The sequence below is a fragment of the Bos mutus genome, chromosome 5, assembly GCF_027580195.1.
Source record: "Bos mutus isolate GX-2022 chromosome 5, NWIPB_WYAK_1.1, whole genome shotgun sequence".
NCBI classification, from domain to species: domain Eukaryota; kingdom Metazoa; phylum Chordata; class Mammalia; order Artiodactyla; family Bovidae; genus Bos; species Bos mutus.
Window position 1 is genome coordinate 365,617 of NC_091621.1, and position 17,442 is coordinate 383,058.

The window sequence follows — 17,442 nt, forward strand, 5'->3', positions numbered from 1 at the left end:
GTGACAATCAGCTGAAATACAGATTATAGTACTTCTAAAATGTGATACAAAACCTCATCACAACCTGCAACCTTTTTTAAAAGATTTGACTTTCCTATTGGAGGGCTCTCCAGGATTGAAGAACTGGCTTCCTGCCTTTATCAGATGCTAGTGTGACAGATGGAATAATTCATTAGTAGCTTGTCCTTGTACAACTTGAGTTGTCAAAGTGGCTATAACATCTTGATATCAAAATTTGTTTCTGAAAATGAGTTCCCATTGATATTTTCAACACATATACATTTTAAAGGAACATTTTTAATTAAAATTACCCATAGTATTACATCCTAAGCTACATATTTTTTACAAAAATATTCTTTTCAGCTTAGCATTTCACTTTCTAAATATCCAGATTGAAGGTGGAGGTAATCCATTGGAATCCTCCACGGATTGCTACCCAGTCGTATAATCATGTAGATGCTGAGTCATCAGATCCTTTGGAATGATGAAATTGCTTTTATAAAATCTTATCAAACAGTGCACATTGTCGGCCATCTCAGTTAAGAATATGCATCATATATACAGGTGTGCTCATGGATTAAGCAGCAAAGCAGAACTTAAGTACAAATAAAGGGTTCAGGTTATCCTACAATGGAATATTCAAAGAATGGTAGAGGGACAGTGAAGCTATTGAAAAATGAGGACTGCCTCCAAAAATTCTAAGTTACCACTCTACAGAGGTAAATAGCAAGAAATTGTTATAGTTGCTGAGTGGAGAGACAAGGGCAAAGCACCTAGAAGGAAGCTGATGTCGTGCTTTTTGAAATAGTCCTGCTGCTGCTGCTGCTGCTAAGTCACTTCAGTCGTGTCCGACTCTGTGCGACCCCATAGACGGCAGCCCACCAGGCTCTGCTGTCCCTGGGATTCTCTAGGCAAGAACCCTGGAGTGGGTTGCCATTGCCTTCTCCATTGTGTGAAAGTGAAAAGTGAAAGTGAAGTCTCTCAGTCGTGTCCGACTCGTAGGGACCCCATGGATTGCAGCCTACCAGGCTCCTCCGTCCATGGGATTTTCCAGGCAAGAATACTGGAGTGACTTGCCATATCCTGCTGGTGTTGAAATTGGAAGTAGGATGATGACCCAGACTGGCTTTTCAGATATCGTGTGAACAAAGGAAGTACAGGAAGTGGCATCCCACTGCAGTATTCTCACCTGGAGAGTCCCGTGGACTGAGGAGCCCGGCGGCTGTAGTCCACAGGATCGCAGCGTCCGAGGCGACTGAAGCGACAGCACGCGCACATACTCACAAAGGCGCACAGTGGGTCCGCTCCCCGGCCTCCTGCGTTTTCTGCTTGACGAATTAAAGCTTCATGGTCTGTTTGTTTTCCAGCGTCTATGGTGGACAAATAAATTAATCCTATTGCTGTTCTGTGGTATTCTTTCCTGTTGAATAGTATGCAGTTCATGTCACTAACTAGATCTCATTCCCACTGTCTTTTGACTATTCCTTTTCTCTCTACATATGGAAAAAAACGAACACGTTGAGTAGGCTTCAACAGATGTATAATTTAGGCAGATCTGGATAAGCAGTTTCTGAACTCCAGCTGAACATATTCTTACTCTTGTGTCAATCTGTTTGTTTAAAATTCACATTGAAGAAAAGTTATAATTGACCACTGCCTAATGGTCTTTTCATTTGCTTAGACGAACATGAGTGCTCTCTTCTCCCATACCCAGTACCCATGAATCAAATATCCACACTATGTCTTAAATTATTCCGTTCCCAGAGGAATTGATGGTGCTGTAAGCCATAGGCCAAGTGGAGCTAAAATGGTTAGACCTCCTAACAAATGCATTTTATGAAGCTGGCACCCAAATATCAAGCTTCATATAGAAGTTGCTGAGGAATAATAGATTTGATTATTTTTTAGTGTTAGATAAAGGGACATGTACATTAACAACATGAAATGAGAAAGATAGGATTATTTTTAAATGTTCAGATTCTCAGTTGACTAGTTTGACCCGAGTAACTCTATACCTCAGTTTTGGTCTGGCCTCACATGCTTTTTGTTTTATTTCATTATTATTATTGTTGTTAATCACATTATTACTATTATCACTACTACTATAGTTCTTTATCCTTTTATTGGATTTCATTTCCCTTTACAAAACATGCATGGACCAACAATGTGACTTTGGGAGAGTATTGCTGAGTTGTTGCTGACGTCAGTTTCATACTGTGATATTTTTTTTCTATTTACCAAGAGATGAGTACTTCAATATAACGATGTGCATGTTTTCCCCCCTTCTCCCGCTGCATGCAGGGATTCGGGTTCGTAACTTTCGAGAATAGTGCTGATGCAGACAGGGCCAGGGAGAAATTACACGGCACCGTGGTAGAGGGCCGTAAAATCGAGGTGCATGTCTTCAATAATTCAACTTCTGGTTTATATTTTTATTTCTCTTTTTATGTATTGCCTCACTTATTTCACATTTGGAACCCTGTCTTGTTTGTGGTGTGTGTATTGTGTCTCTGTGTCCTTCACTTTCTTGCACTAAAATGCTGTAAAAGTAACACTTCTATTCTCCCTCCCCCCCATTTTTGGTTGTTTGGGGGTTTTCCTTTCAATTTACCTGTGTGCGAATGTATATGTATTTGATTTCATTTACTTTTTTCCTCCGAGATGTTCATCCTTCTACTCTTTTGATTTTTTTCCTTTGCTTCAGTTTGCGAGACTCTGAAGTCCTGTAATCAGGCCAAAATAAAACTAACGTTGAAAACGTCTAAAAACTGTCCAGTTTAGAAATGTGTCCTGTAATGAATCAAGGGGCCAGCCAGTATCCTGTCTCTCTTGGGAGTCCAGTTTGCCTCCACCTGCGTGTAATAAGTAAGGAATAAAAGATCTTAGAGGTTGGGAGGTAGGGAGGAAAGAATCCAAAACTCATGTGGTTTTTAAATATATTTAATATCCAGAATTTCAGCAATTACTGGATTAAATTCTCCAGCAGAGGGTTGGGTGGCCACCTGTAGCATGCACTAAAACTGAGACTGAGTTGGCCACCTGGTACTCACTGGCCCTTTTCATCACGCAGTGAAGGTTAACTGGCTCCTTTCCCCTTTCCCAGTTTTTAAAAGTATGAAATATAAAAGCCACCATTTTGAGTAAGATGTCTGCATATTTTGCTTTTTTTCCCCCCCTCCCTTTCCAATGGTTTAGCATTTAGGGCCCTTCACTTGACTCACTCTTTCCATGGTAACTATACACAATGCTGGCGATGGTGCCCGTTGGCGGTAAGTGAAACCAAAGCACTGGAGAAGAAGCTTTTTAAAAATGTAATTACAAACAAATAAGAAAGAAAAAGTCCATCTGCCATCTCACATTAACACTACAAAATGTGATTTGACTTGTTCCTCTTCCTTTTCCTTTCCCCCTTTTATTTTCAATGCTGTTGAGTAATGCCGCCTGGACTCTGGATGTACATATTGTTTTGTAGCCGTCTGAGCTGTTTGAGTACTGACGTCATGGTGATTTTTTTCCCCTTGCACATCTTACTCAGAGTTACTGAACTCCAGTTTGGCTGGTTTTATTAATGCACTTCCTGCCCCTACTTCCTTTCCTCCTTTTCCTCTTTCCCAGACCTCTGTTTGTAGCTATGACTGTCCCTTCTTTGCCCTTGACAGCTCTCTCTCCTGCCCGTGACAGCCTTCCTGACTTTCTCTCTTCTCTTCCCTTGCGTTTTGTTCTCCTGACCCACTCTCTCTTCCTATCCTCCTCCCTAGTCCTCCCCGCCCCTTCTCTGTTCTGTGCAGCTATTGGTCTCTTTGCTGACTGGTGGTTTCTGATTGGTTCTGGCCATTTTTCCTTTAAGTGCTTGGGTGCTTTCTGCTCTAGCAGCTAGTAGAAGCTCTTGCCCCATTCTAATCCTTGTCTGTGAGAGCCTCGCTCTTCACTTTCTCCCGTCTTTCCAAAATTGATTGTTTTTTTTCTTTCTTTTATTTGTGTGTGTGTGTTTTTTAATTGCATGCTCTCAGTCTCATCATTGTTGTATCCCATTCTTTCTTTTTAAATGTGAAATGTTGGTATGATTTTGTGGGCAAACTAGAGTAAATGAAGTTTCAAGCTCTTTTCCTCACATAGGAAGGTGATCACTATACCAATCTTAAAAAAACACAAAACAGTTTTGGTTCCAACTTCACCTAAAATTGGTGGAGTTTTTGCTAGCAAATTTATTGCTATTCAAATTTAACATAATATAAATCCCCAGAGTGAAATAAAACATATTTTGTATAATTTTTATGTTTTATAATTATTTTAAAAACTGGTCTGTTTCTATGTACCTGACAACATAGTGTATAACCAGGTTCTATGGTAAGACTCTACCCTCCTTGCAAGAACTTGGAAGCTGATTCTGACACTGGACTGACTACAGGATCCTGGCTTCCAAGCCCCATTCATCTTTTCTTTATCAGCACCATCTTTATAATGCCTCTTTACCTTAGCACTGAGAATGCTTTAATTATGCAGTTCTGTAATGAGGGTAGAGAGTACCATAAAACAAAAGAAACATAAAGCTTTATTTTTTTTTCGATTCTTTTTTTTTTTTTTTTTATCATGGCCACTGGGCAGGCGGCCCGCCAGGCGAGCAGGGTCCCACTCGCACCCGGGCGCCCACCTGCGCCTCACACGAGCGGCGCTCCGGGGTTTTTTCAATTCTTTTTAAGTGCCTGATTCAACAGCCTTCTGAAAACTTTCTTCTTAAATGAGTAGGGCACATAATCTAGAAAATTCAAAATAGTCCTAAAGCCTGTCAACATAGGAATTTAAGTTCCTATACTTTTTTTTCCCAAACAGTAAAATTTTATACAAGCATGTAAACAATGATCAGATCCACAGATTTTTTTCTCCTATCTTCCTGTAAATCTGTTTCCTGAACCAATATAGCAAGCCTCTGTTTTATTAATGAACTTCAAAGTTCACATGCAAACAGGGCTCTTTCCAATTTTTTCCGTAATTTCCTCAGTGCAGAGACTTCTCTGTTAAAAGATCTCCAAAGAACTTGCAAATGTACTTTTTCTTTGGAGTCCTAGATGGTAAAGTTGCCCTAGTTTTCCATTTGAAGACCAAGAAACTGTATTTTACTCTTGTTAGCCTCATTTAATGAACACTTTAATTAAAATACTATATATTAATATTTTATATTGCTATATTAATTATTTAAATAAATTATCTCTGAAATTTGCATTGTAAACTGAATACTTTGTTATTGAATAAGCACCTCCATGTTCCCTAATGTGGTCTCCTTCCTCCCTGTCCCCCCTTTCTACTTTGTACCTGTAGGTGAATAATGCTACAGCACGTGTAATGACCAATAAGAAGATGGTCACACCATATGCAAATGGTAAGAGGTTACGAATCATCTTCAGAAAAATGTCACTTACGTCATCTATTCTTATATAGATATATGAACTTTTCACAAACATCAAAGACTTCTTGATTTCAGTCTTCAATTTTTTTCATGTACATTGTAGTATTTTTTTTACCTGGCAGAGTTAATTTTTATAAATTACCTTTTTGGTTTTTTTAATTATTACAGTCTTAGTCTCAGTAAAATCCATGTTATATAGTGTGAACATGTCATTTGAGATTTCTGCTCAAAACCCTCTTTTAGCTGCTGAAGTTCTTTGTAATATGTTAGGCTTGTTCAAGATCTTACTTATCTGAATATGAGTGGAATAATTCTTGACCTCTTGTTCTCCTTTTAAAGGAATGCTCTAGAGGTAATAGCCACAGGGTATGTGTGTGTGTAAAAATAAAAGTATTTTATATTTCATGGTTATATGTTATGTAGTGAGTTTTATAAATGTTTCTCATTAAGAGGGAATTTTTCTATAAATATTTTATTTAACAAAAACAGAACTTCTGCTTCAGTTGTCAACGTTAATCTAGATTCATGTTGCCTGAGTAAGACAGGATATAATTTTAATCTATAGCACAAGAGTAGTTTTGCACACTGTGTTCCACAGGACCATCTTTGGAGGGGAAAGAAAACTGAATGGACTGGGTCTTGAGGCCCATGGCTCTACTTTGAAGAACCTCATTCACATTGTATATTTTAGAGTTCTGCATGAGATTTTATCTAGAGTAAAAAGAAGAGTTTCTCCCTCTTTTGCTAGAGTATGATAGTATGTGCTGGTAATGTCTTAAGTCAAGAAGAAGTGTATTAGTTGGCCTTCAATAAATATGTGTAGCTCAGCTTTTCAAATAGAGTATAGTATACCTTGCATTTATTAGCATAACTTGCATTTTCCTTAGACATTTTACTAGTGGTATATCTTGGGATACCGTCACCTTCCAAGTTACATTTTGTTTTCTTCTTTTCACTGCTTCACAAAAACAAGTTTTTGCAATTTTGATTTTTTAAAAATCAAACTTAAACAAAATAAGGAGAGACAAAGTATGTCGGATTCCCTTTAGATCCAGTGGGACAGACAGAGCTACTGACGAATTGAGAAGACAGGAACTCTCCTGTTAATCTGTCTCTCCATTTTACTCTGTGACAGTGGGCCAGTTTCCCAACCCATTTCTGTTTTCACCACTATCAAGTGGCAGCCAGAATTTTAGCACCACCAGGCTCTTCTTTAGAAGTCATCAAAATCCAGCCCTCTTAGCTTATTCTTCAGGAAGTAAAGCCCAGGGAAATATAATATTGATACTTGCTCATTGTCCCAGAAGTGGTGTCTGTCTTATCACTCTTTTTCAGTTTTATGAAAATCAAGTGACATAAACGCCCGTAAAAATACATTGTAAAGTGTACAAAACTAAACATATTCAAGCTTTTGTTGACAGTATTCCATTATTATCATGTGCATCCATTGTACGCATTTAAAGGGAGTGCTTAAGTAGTAGTGCCACTGATAGAAAAGGAAAAGTTCACTTTTTAATATTATTCTAAATCACTACTCAAGCCTACTGGAGGCAGACTTTAGAAACCTTCAGCTGCTGTGTTAGAGATTCTGCGAAGAGCACGCTAGGTGCTTTCTGGTGAATTCTCAGCATGTTCTTACTGGCTTTGAGTCTCCTGACTTGTCTAACAATGCAGAACATTGGTGCTTTTACAACTCCAGTAGGATTTGAAGACAAATTTTGAAATTTTCATGCAGAATAGTGAAGAGGCATGTCTATAAGCACATGAAATAATGAATGGGGGATTGGAATGATTCCAAATGAATGGGTTTTCTCTTGAGTCATGTCTTTGCTTATAGTCATTTAAATCTGGTGATTGGCCTTTTCATCTTTCCAGTCGCATATTTATAGAGTAGCAGTGACACAATGTTACAATGTTATAAAAACCAAAGGGCCAATTTTTCAGAAAAATAAAATGGCTTTATTTACTTATAAAAATTTTATAAATGTTATAAAATGATAAAATTCAAGAAATACTTATTAAGCTTTTTCATGTAGAATGCTACTCTATCAGTGGGCAATAGAACATTTCTCTTTTTTTTTTTTTTACCACTTACCATATTCCTATAAATATAAAAAAGGAAATGTAGAAATTAAAGTGACATCAAACCTAATGTTGTTTAGAAATACTTAAAATATTTACACTAATGTTCTGTAGTGGTCTTATATTCTTTAGCTTAAAAGTCTGATTAATGTACATATGCTTCTTATAAATTAAAATCTCAGAAGACATGCACCAAAGTTAGGAACATACCTTGAATTTTATCATTGCATGTCTCTCCTTTGTGACTTAGTTAAACTCCAGTGAAATCCCAATGGGAAATCCCAATGAAAGAAAATTTCCGTTTACCCAGAATACCATTAGCGTGCTATAAATAAATGAACAGGGAGTTCAGAGGTCCAGGTCAGATTTGAACTCAGTCAAAGGATACTGTTTTATAATAAAACAGCTGGAGTAGTAAACAATGTCAAGATGATATATAAGACAGTGCATCACAGTGGGATACCAAATTCCATATATTGTGCCTTTTTCCCTTCTTCTAAACAAGGACTAGGTCATTTAGCAGTTCTGTGAGAGACAGTATACAAAACCCCCAGGATTTATTTGTATTTCTTTTTCCTTCTCTCATTCCCTCTCCATCTTCCTTCCTTCCTCCCTTCCAATTTTTTTCTCACCTCCTCTTTCCCCTACCACCTCTCCCTCTGCCAAATCTTCATTATCCTTTCACTGTGCTAGTCCTGCTTAAAGAGGGTCAGGTCCAAAAATACCATCACCCTCTCATGTAAACCCCCACCAGCATCCTAAAAAGAAGATGGTACCAGGCAAGAATGAATCCAGAGCATCTGAAGCCCTCCTTTACCTTCTGTCTGTTCCTCATGTAGTCATAAACATTTGCTCACTGTCCTCTCTTCCATTTCAGGTTGGAAATTAAGCCCAGTAGTTGGAGCTGTATATGGCCCTGAGTTGTATGCAGGTAGTATTTAAGCTAATTTTTCCATTTGTGCTATTTACATATATATTTATATATATATATATATATATAAATCTATTGTTTTTCACTTTCCTACTCCTTAGTAATCTTTTTACACCTTTTCATTTCCTAAATACACTTAGCATCCAGCTTCCAAGCAGATGTGTCCCTAGGCAACGACGCAGCCGTGCCCCTGTCAGGAAGAGGGGGCATCAACACTTACATTCCTTTAATCAGTAAGTAGCCTATGTTGACCTGGCTTGGAGTTTGAGAGTTTGACTGTTGTGAGTAAACAGTGAGGTACTGGTCCTTTTGTCCCCCCAAATACACGTAACTGAAAAGGAGGCATTCATGAGAGAGTTAAATACTATCATTAATGCCCTGTCCTATGCTAGAATCTTACTAGCCTGTGCTAGAATCTTTTTGATCAAATGTTAAGATGGCCACAAAGCACAAATAGTCGGAAAAGGTAGAAGAGGATGAGGACACATAAAGAAAATTTTAGTTCTGCACTTTGTAATGAAGCAAACAAAGAAGGGATTATTGGTGGAACGTGTTGTACATGCTATCTGCAAGTCAGCTCTGGGCTTGAATAGAATACCACTCAAATGCCGCTCCAGTTTTATTGATTATTCTCAGCTCTGTTGGTATCTCTAAAGTCATTTTGACCTGAGCTATTTAGCTCCAGCAAGAGATATAATTAAACAGAGTTCAGTGGATATGGAATCAATGTCCCCGCATGCTTTCCAGAGGATAGCACACTTAAAACAGGCCCTTTGAGAATGTCTGCCTCTTGAAAGCACACAAGGCTGCAGGGGAGAGGCAGTTTCCTTCTCACCTCTCATTTCTGGATTGAAACATGTTAGATAAAGAGAAAGGTGGACTCATGACGTGTCTGAGACTATTTAGTGTGCCTTGGAATGTGGCAGCATGTCAAAGCACAAAAGGATATTCTTATGAAAAATAATTATTTAAATTGATGTAATAACATCTGAAATAAGATTAATAATCAGTCAGTGAAAGAGTTTATATCAAACAACTTAAACTGGCTGTAGAAATGAAAAGTCTTGTCTGCATTATGGCAGCAGTTCTCGAGTTTCTTGACCTATTTCTCATCAGCTTGCATTGTAAGGCCAAAATTGGGAAGGAACAAAGAAACTCATGATTTGTGATAAGTGAGGCATGGTGTCAATGAGTTATGACATATCGCATATTTCCATTTCATTTTGGGAAAAGTTGTAATGTGGGGGTATCTTTTCATCTTTCCTGTAATTGTTGTATAGCAGGTTGTGATGTTATACGTGCTGCTGAATGCAAGTTGACATTTCTGTCATATTTTGGGTCTCCCTTTAGTTCCTGGCTTCCCTTACCCAACTGCAGCCACCACGGCGGCCGCTTTCAGAGGAGCCCACCTGAGGGGCAGAGGGCGGACGGTATATGGCGCAGTCCGAGCGGTACCTCCAGCAGCCATTCCCGCCTATCCAGGGTAAGCAGTAGATTCCCAAATAAGCAACTGGATAAAACCAGAATACCATGGCCCTCTTATAACTTCTAGGATGTTGCCGTGCCACATAGTAGAGATTCTTTGAATATTTGCAAATTAACAGATTAGATGACAAGAACCATACCATTGTCAGAATGTAACAGAATATCAATGCATTATATAAATCTTCATCTTGGCCACCTTAAGCCCTCACAGTAGTGGCTTAAGACGGTAGCCAGAACTGTCTTGTGTTCACTAGCAGTGTGTTGGCATGGAGTTCACTCAGCATCGCACGAATTTGGATTAACACTCCTGCAGAAAACCAAACTAGGAGCTCAAGATTGTAGCGCAAGACTGCATCTGCTGGGCTCACCCCTCCCCACCACCCTTGCTGGGCTGAGGCTCTCACATGTGCCCTCCCTTGTGGTTTCACTGCCTGGTGGTGAGCAGCAGAGCTAGTTACCCACAATGGATTTGCTTTCTTTGTAGGAGACGGATTAAAAGAGGTTAATTCAAAGATGAACCAAGTCCAATTGAATCAAGGGAGAAAGGGAGAAGTAGGAAGAATTAAACCACAGTTGGCTTCTGAATGATGGTAAACAACTAACGGAGCTGAGCATCCTTCACCCTTTGATTTTTGTACGGAGGGTGTCTCATGCAGTGGAATGATTCCATAGCAACAAATAAATCCTTTGTTACTGAATATGGGGGAGAAGGAGTGAAGATGGCAGGTTTTGATTTCCATTGTTTCTCAAGGCCAGCCTACAATGTATATTTTTATATAAAAAGTGGACTTTTATAAGTTAGTTGTATCAGGACTTTCTTCAAAGATGTGACGTTTGTGTTCCTCTTCTTTTTTCTGCCTGTGACAGGTTTTTTTCGCATATACTTACTGAAGAATAAACAGTGGCAGAGCAGCCTGTTCATTGCTACTTAGTAAAAATGTAAAGGGAAAGAGCCTCCTTTGTAGGTCCTTTTCTGACAGCAAAATTGACTGTGAGGTGTACTAATTTAGTAGTTAGTCATAGACCAAAGGGACATGCCATTCAGGGTCCTCAATTACACAGAATTAAAACATTTTTATCAGACAAGACAAATATGGGTGTTGAAATTGGCAGGCTCCAGAAGCCACTAGAAGGGGAACTACTTTAGAAATAAACCTTTGTTTGCAGTATATAGATGTTTAAATCCCATGCATTCCATCATCTCCATCTTCTGCCATTACTTTTAATTTTATCCTTTTTTCCTTCTCAACTTGACCTTTGACCTTCAACCTCTGACATCTCCTTTTAAAGACGTGACTAAAGATACAATATTGTTTCATCAAGAAATATTCAAGTAAAACATAAAACTGAGCCTTGGATGTTCTACACACTAGGAAAATTGTTTACAAAGCGTCTTCCATTTCAGTCCAAAAGATCGTACTGTCCTGTTTGCAAAGAGATACTGCTTACCAGAAACATGGGATTGTATTTTGTAATATTCCTGAGTTACTTTATCAAGTGGTTGAATTCGTTCCTATTCAATATAGGTCATTTCAGTATATTGGCCAAACTTGAAAACCCATTCTCTACCAAGTCTGTGTCAGGTATATATTTGCTCAAAGATACTTTACCTTTATGTCTAATTACATCAATTTCTGTGCATTACATTGAACACTAATTTCCCATGTTTTATTTTTTATTAACTAAACCACCTGTTTACATGGAAGATGGCAAGGAATAAGTCCAGTATTTTATGGGGAATGGCCTAAAATTGCTTTTTAGCTTAGTGAACTAATTCATCATTAATCATTGTGTTCTAGCCTCCTCGTGGCATTTGATATAGGGAATATTGGAATTCTTCTAGATTCAGGTGAATATTCCCAATGAGTGATACAGTTTAGCATAAAACTTACTCATGTTTTTAATGCCACCACTCTTCTCTATAGAAGAAATATTTTCGAACTTTGCCTATTTCCCCATACTAAAATAGTTGAAGGTTAATTAGTCACCACTTGGCATCAATGCTTTGGCATTTTATCAGCCTTCTCATTATAAACAAGTCTCTTTTTTACTAAAATGCAATTGAGAGGCAGATTATTTTCTAACCTCAGATTTTAGCTGCAATTGGAGACTGAAAATGGACAGAATTTATCTAAATGGCCTCAGAGATGAATTTGATTTGCCTATTGTGTACTAATACAAAGGCACAGAATAATTGGGGCATCACAAAGTGTGATCATACTATCCTATAAATACAACAGAACCTCACTGGAAGTTGAGTTCAGAAACTTTATAGCTACCTGTAAAAAGTAAATTATTTTCATATTCATACTAAAACTATGACTTGATAACCTCACTTGCTAGCTTGTTTATTATAGCGGAGAAGGTAGTAGTGAAAATTTCCAGCTTGTTTAGTTGAATAAATGATAAACAGATCTTTTAATTTTAAATAACCAAATCTTGATTTAGTGAAAAGACTCTTATCTTTTTTTCTCTACTGCTATTCTGTCTTTTGGTCCCAAAATAAAGTTTTGGGGAAATTATACGCACAAAATAGCTCAAAAGGCTTGAAGTCTATATCTTGATTATAATAGTTTAGTGTCACTTAGGATTAAAAACAGAATGGTGTATTTTTTTTGTTGTTCAATACAAATTTATTTTCTAAACAGGAAAATAGATCTTTTTATTCCTAATCAAGCTACCTTCTCGATTTTATTCATTTAAATAAAACAGGTCATGCCCAGAACTTCAGTTATCAACTGTATTTTTCAGAATTCCATGAATATTCTTATGGTCAAAAAAGAACCCTTAAAGTCTTCCAGTTACTCCTCCCACTCTGGATTATATTGTTACTATCTGGGATCCCCACTGCACCTTTCAATTCTTGGACCTTGGACCAATCACCTTAACCTTTAGCTCATTATCTCTGCTTGTGAAAGCAATGCATTGTGGGTATTTTTGGTTGTGTTTTTTTTTTTAATTACATTTCTCTGTTTACTTTGGTCAGAATTGATTGACTTGTTTTTCTGAGGTGTTGCATTGGTTCTTAAAATGCTGAATAATAATACTTTGCATGCTTGTGTGATCAGCCAAATCTTATCGCATGTCTAATGTGCAGGGTAAAAAGCAGGTGATGTATGGATATCAGAAAAGAATTTCTACGTTTCTCTGAAACTGATAACAAAATACTAAACATAATGTTGAAGCATACTTTGCATACAGGTCCTGCCCTAGTGGGATTCTTTGGGGGTTTTTTGTTTTTGTTTTTTCTTTTTTTCATATTTAACCCCTCTCTGCACAAACCCTGCCCCCACCCCCACATACACACACCCCTTTTGAAAAGAAAAACGTCCTCTTAGGACAAGCTCATTTTTTTTAATACTCTCAATATGAAAGGTTGGTGTTTCCAATCCAGCAGGTTCTCCATAGCTATACTTGGCCCTCTGGGGATGCTCTTTATTGCTCTCATCCCACTCTAGTTACTAGATTGGCAGGCGTTTTCTTCTAGGGTTGCAGCCCTCCCCTGCCTTGCCTGTCTCAGAGCCGCCCCAACCTCTCCAGCCCAGGGTCCGTATTCATACATCACCTGCCCGTGTAGAGCGCATGTGCATGCTGCCGTCCTCAATAACCGGAATGTGTTTCTGTTCTTTTGTTTTTTTGTTTTTGTTTTTGTGTGGATTTTCTGCAGTGTGGTTTACCAGGACGGATTTTACGGTGCTGACCTCTATGTAAGTACACACACCGGGGCCTTCTCGTCCCCATCCCCTGACAAGCCAGCCTTTTTTTTTCTGTTTCTTTGGTTTGTTTTTTTTTTTTTTTTTTTTAATATAGTTTATTTAATTTTTATTTTATTTTTCCTTGTGGATATATATATATTTATATATTTAAGAATGCAAGCATGCTTCTCTGCCACTGCGCTTGCCCCTGGGTGCAAAAACTAAGCCTTTGGGTTTCCTGGTCATTGCTAGAATCAGTCTACTGGACATATTCTTTTCCCTTCCCTATGCCCAGAGATAATTCTGTGTTTCACGAATATATTTGAGAGATGATCAGCAGGTTTAAAGTCTTTTCTTCCTGTCGTCTCATGTGCATACATAAATAACAGGACCAGCGTAGCCTGAAACCAGCTCTTTCCCTTTTCTGCTTTTCTTTTCATTTCACATCCCTCTTTAGATCATTAGGGCTTTGATTTCTGTAGATGGCAAGAAGCTTCCTGAAATGTGTGTTTTCCTGTTTCACATGCTTTGAGAGAGCACTGTCTTGTGAGAGTGAGGTGTGAGGAATTGATGCCAGTGGAGAGTGGGTAGGAATGAGAGGAAACCAAATACTCAGTGCAGAAGGCTTTTCTGTATCAGAAGGTCCATAGCCAGTGGGGCCCTTTCTTTAAGAGCCATCTAGAAGGAGACAGATGGCATCGTTAGCAACCTACACTCTTCTACAAACGTTTGACTCATACAAGATTTGTTGATTTGACCAGCCATGGTAACACCTTTATTACTCTCCAGTATTTAAACTGTCTAGCTATAGCTCGAGTCTTATGACTGGTGGTCACATGTTATTTAAAATATGGACAAAATGATCTAACCTGACAAAAGAGTCAAGTTTTTGAGTTTTGCAAGTCTTTTATTAGGACCTCTCTCCAAAAATCTCTTTCTGAATGCATGCTTAGTCTAACTACCCACATTGTTAAGAAATCATTTCCTGAGAAATACTTGTCAGCATGAAATGATTCTTTGGGCACAGTGTAGAATTGTCTGGAAATGATTTCTCTACCCTAATTTCTCCAAAGTCAATAAGGATACCTTTTTAATGAACTGTTTGAACAGTCTGCCAGAGATTCCCAGCAATCTTAAAACATTAATGCCCTTTCAGAATGCATGTGGAGTATGCATTCTGTATTGCTGGAAGTAGACAGGAGAAAGCAGTTCTCTGAGATAAAGTGGGGGGGTGTACACACCTGGCCGTTTAGAGCAGACCTTCAGAGTAGACTTGAACACATGCTTGAAGGAACCTTAGCCATGATTTGGTCCAGCCTCCTCACTTTGTGGATATGTTTCTTAGATTGTGACACCCAAATTACCGAAATTGTTCGTTTATCCAAGCATAAAACCCAAATAATCAATATTTCATTACCTCTCATAGTAATTTAGTTAAAATCCACATCTTTCCTCTAATGGTCTTCAAGAAGTAAATGAAAGATCTCTTTTTCTTATGCTCACAGTGAAACTTGAGGATTAGGAAACTATTAATATATCCTACTTTTACACCAGAGTGTACTTTTCTAAATACATGTATATACATAAGCTCTTATAAGCATGTACATCCTCCCATATACATTAGTCTCCATAGTCTCATGAAGCTCACCTTTATGTTATTTAAGTTTTCTTGAAATCTGGTCTATTCGAGTACACTTCCTCTTGGATTGGAGTTTGTTTTTTCTCTAATATCTTATTTGGGGATTTCTTAAGTGTAATGTACTTCTAGCTTATTAAGATTTGCCTCCTTCCACCTTGTTAAGTCGTCCAACCGAGTATTTGTTAACAGTTCTCTCACTTCCTTAGTGTACAATATGTGACTTTATTAAGAGAGAAATGATTTTTCTGCACTTAAGAAAATACTCTTGTTTTTTTTTTTTTTTTAATCTACGAATTGAACAACCTTATCAAGCTGAACAGAAGTAATTCAGCAACCTTGCCAAAACATTTTTTTGATCTGTGGCCCCTAGTTGATGAAAAGACTGAATACTAATGATATTTTTATTTCTTAGTTATCTTGAGCCAGTTGGTTACTTAGAGGAAAGAAGAAAAAGTTGGTTACTAGTGCTGAAATGATACCAAACCCACAAATGGAAAACCGGAAAACATGAGGTGGGAACTGTTGAGTGAGGCTTAGGGTTAACTTCGAGTACAGCTTTTATAACTGCACATTCCCCACCCCATGTGTGAGGTGGCAAAGGAGGCTTCTTTAAAAAAACACACAAAGAGCAACAATAAAAACCCCTATCATTTTATGTTGAATTTGTTTCTGCTTCTCTCTGTACATTTTCCCTTCTGTGAAAATCTATTAATGTATGTTTAGTTCTTATCTCAGAAAGGAAGATCAGAGATAGAGAGGTTGGTTTATCTAGTCTAAAAAGTGCCCTGAACCTGAGCTTGAGGAGACAACATGAGGGAAAAAGAGTTTAAATTGCTGGCTTTTATTTAAGCTACATTAATTTAGGCTATTAACTGTGAAGGTATTTTTTGTAGGTTTTTTTGGTTTTGTTTTGTTTGTAATCTCTCCCTGTCCTCTTCTTAGGCCATAACCCCTGCTGGCCACTTTCTTCCTCCCCGTGTCTTTCATGGCACATTCCTCTCTGGAGAACTGATCTAGCAATCGTGCCCATGACTTGTAAAGAGACTCCCCACGCTAAGATTTGGGAGTGTCACAGGTAGATTATGTGTCTGCCTGCCCCCTCTTTTTCTGATCAGTAGGAAAGACACCGTTCACCCTAATTCACTTTTTTAATGGGATAACAACTGCTCCTAATTCTCACCCTGTGAAAAGCATGCTTGCATCCAAAGGAAAGAAAAGGCTGGTGGGCCCCTTCGTGGGCTTTTTTGTATGACTGTTTTCCTTCCACAGCTGTGTTTTTTGAACTGCTCTTCCTGTGTTCTGTTATAGAATAGTCTTACAGGAACCAATCATTAGCGCTAAAATACCTCAGGTAGGAGTGCCAGTGTGACCTGCCAATCAATCAGATTGTGGATTGCAGTGAAAAAATTGAATTATACTAACCATTCCAGCTCCACGTTAGAGATGGGAACAGAGGCTTTTTTGGACAATCAAGACTTGTGAGCGTGTGATCTAAGGCCTGCTACCTCAGCAGTGCACCCAGTCAAGCTCCTTACATGAGGGCACCTCCTCCAAAATTCCGTGCTCCCGCCCCATTGCCACACGTCCGCCCCAGGTGTGTTACACGCACTGTGCCATCACTGCCACCTCTTTCAGTTTGTCAATCACATTTATCCATGGTGTGAAACTGGTCTTTTATATTTTGAAGAGCTTAGCCATTTGGGATATCTTCTTACTTCTGTGAAAGAAATGAGAAAAGAGAGAAAGTAGAATCCGTCTAGACAGGATTTCTGAATCCCAAATTGGCCCCTGTTGTGAAGTCATTGTAGTAGTTGGGCTGTGCTGCTATGTAAGTTTGAAGTTGTCCTAAAAATCTAGGTATACTAGAACTCTAAAATGGAAGCATATGTTTCCCAAGCCCTCTCTCCTTTTCACTTTAAAACCAGATTAGTGAGGGCAGTGGATTACGATGCCCTGTTCGATTTGCTGGTAGCTAGGTGCTCAGCAAAAGGGGAAGCAGCAGGTAACTTGTCACAATTCAGTTAGTCTATTGATGTGGCCACCCAGCAAGCTTCTGGAGGTGAAACGATTATAGAGAAGCAGAAGAAAAGTGTTTGAAAGGCTTAGTCAGTTGAAGATCATCTTTCATCTATCATAAAAGTAGTAAGTGGAAGATACCAAATCGGTCATAAAGATTCCTTTGCTTAACCCCAAGTTTAATAATAAT

The 17,442-nt window shown here is 38.3% G+C and overlaps 1 protein-coding gene across 24 annotated transcripts in view; it reads left to right on the forward strand.

The window, feature by feature from the left end:
• RBFOX2 (RNA binding fox-1 homolog 2) overlaps positions 1-17,442 on the forward strand; it is a 293,244-nt gene that overhangs the window by 262,369 nt on the left and 13,433 nt on the right. For 8 of the 24 annotated variants that reach the window (XM_070370171.1, XM_070370165.1, XM_070370166.1 and 5 more), the window contains 6 exons: positions 2,302-2,394; positions 5,317-5,377; positions 8,364-8,417; positions 8,558-8,650; positions 9,756-9,900; positions 13,570-13,609. In XM_070370171.1, the coding sequence (XP_070226272.1) occupies positions 2,302-2,394; positions 5,317-5,377; positions 8,364-8,417; positions 8,558-8,650; positions 9,756-9,900; positions 13,570-13,609 (486 nt within the window). Of the gene's footprint in view, positions 1-2,301; positions 2,395-5,316; positions 5,378-8,363; positions 8,418-8,557; positions 8,651-9,755; positions 9,901-10,386; positions 10,493-13,569; positions 13,610-16,544; positions 16,588-17,442 lie in introns of those variants that run through there. The other 16 variants (XM_070370167.1, XM_070370168.1, XM_070370172.1 and 13 more) reach the window with 8 other exon arrangements.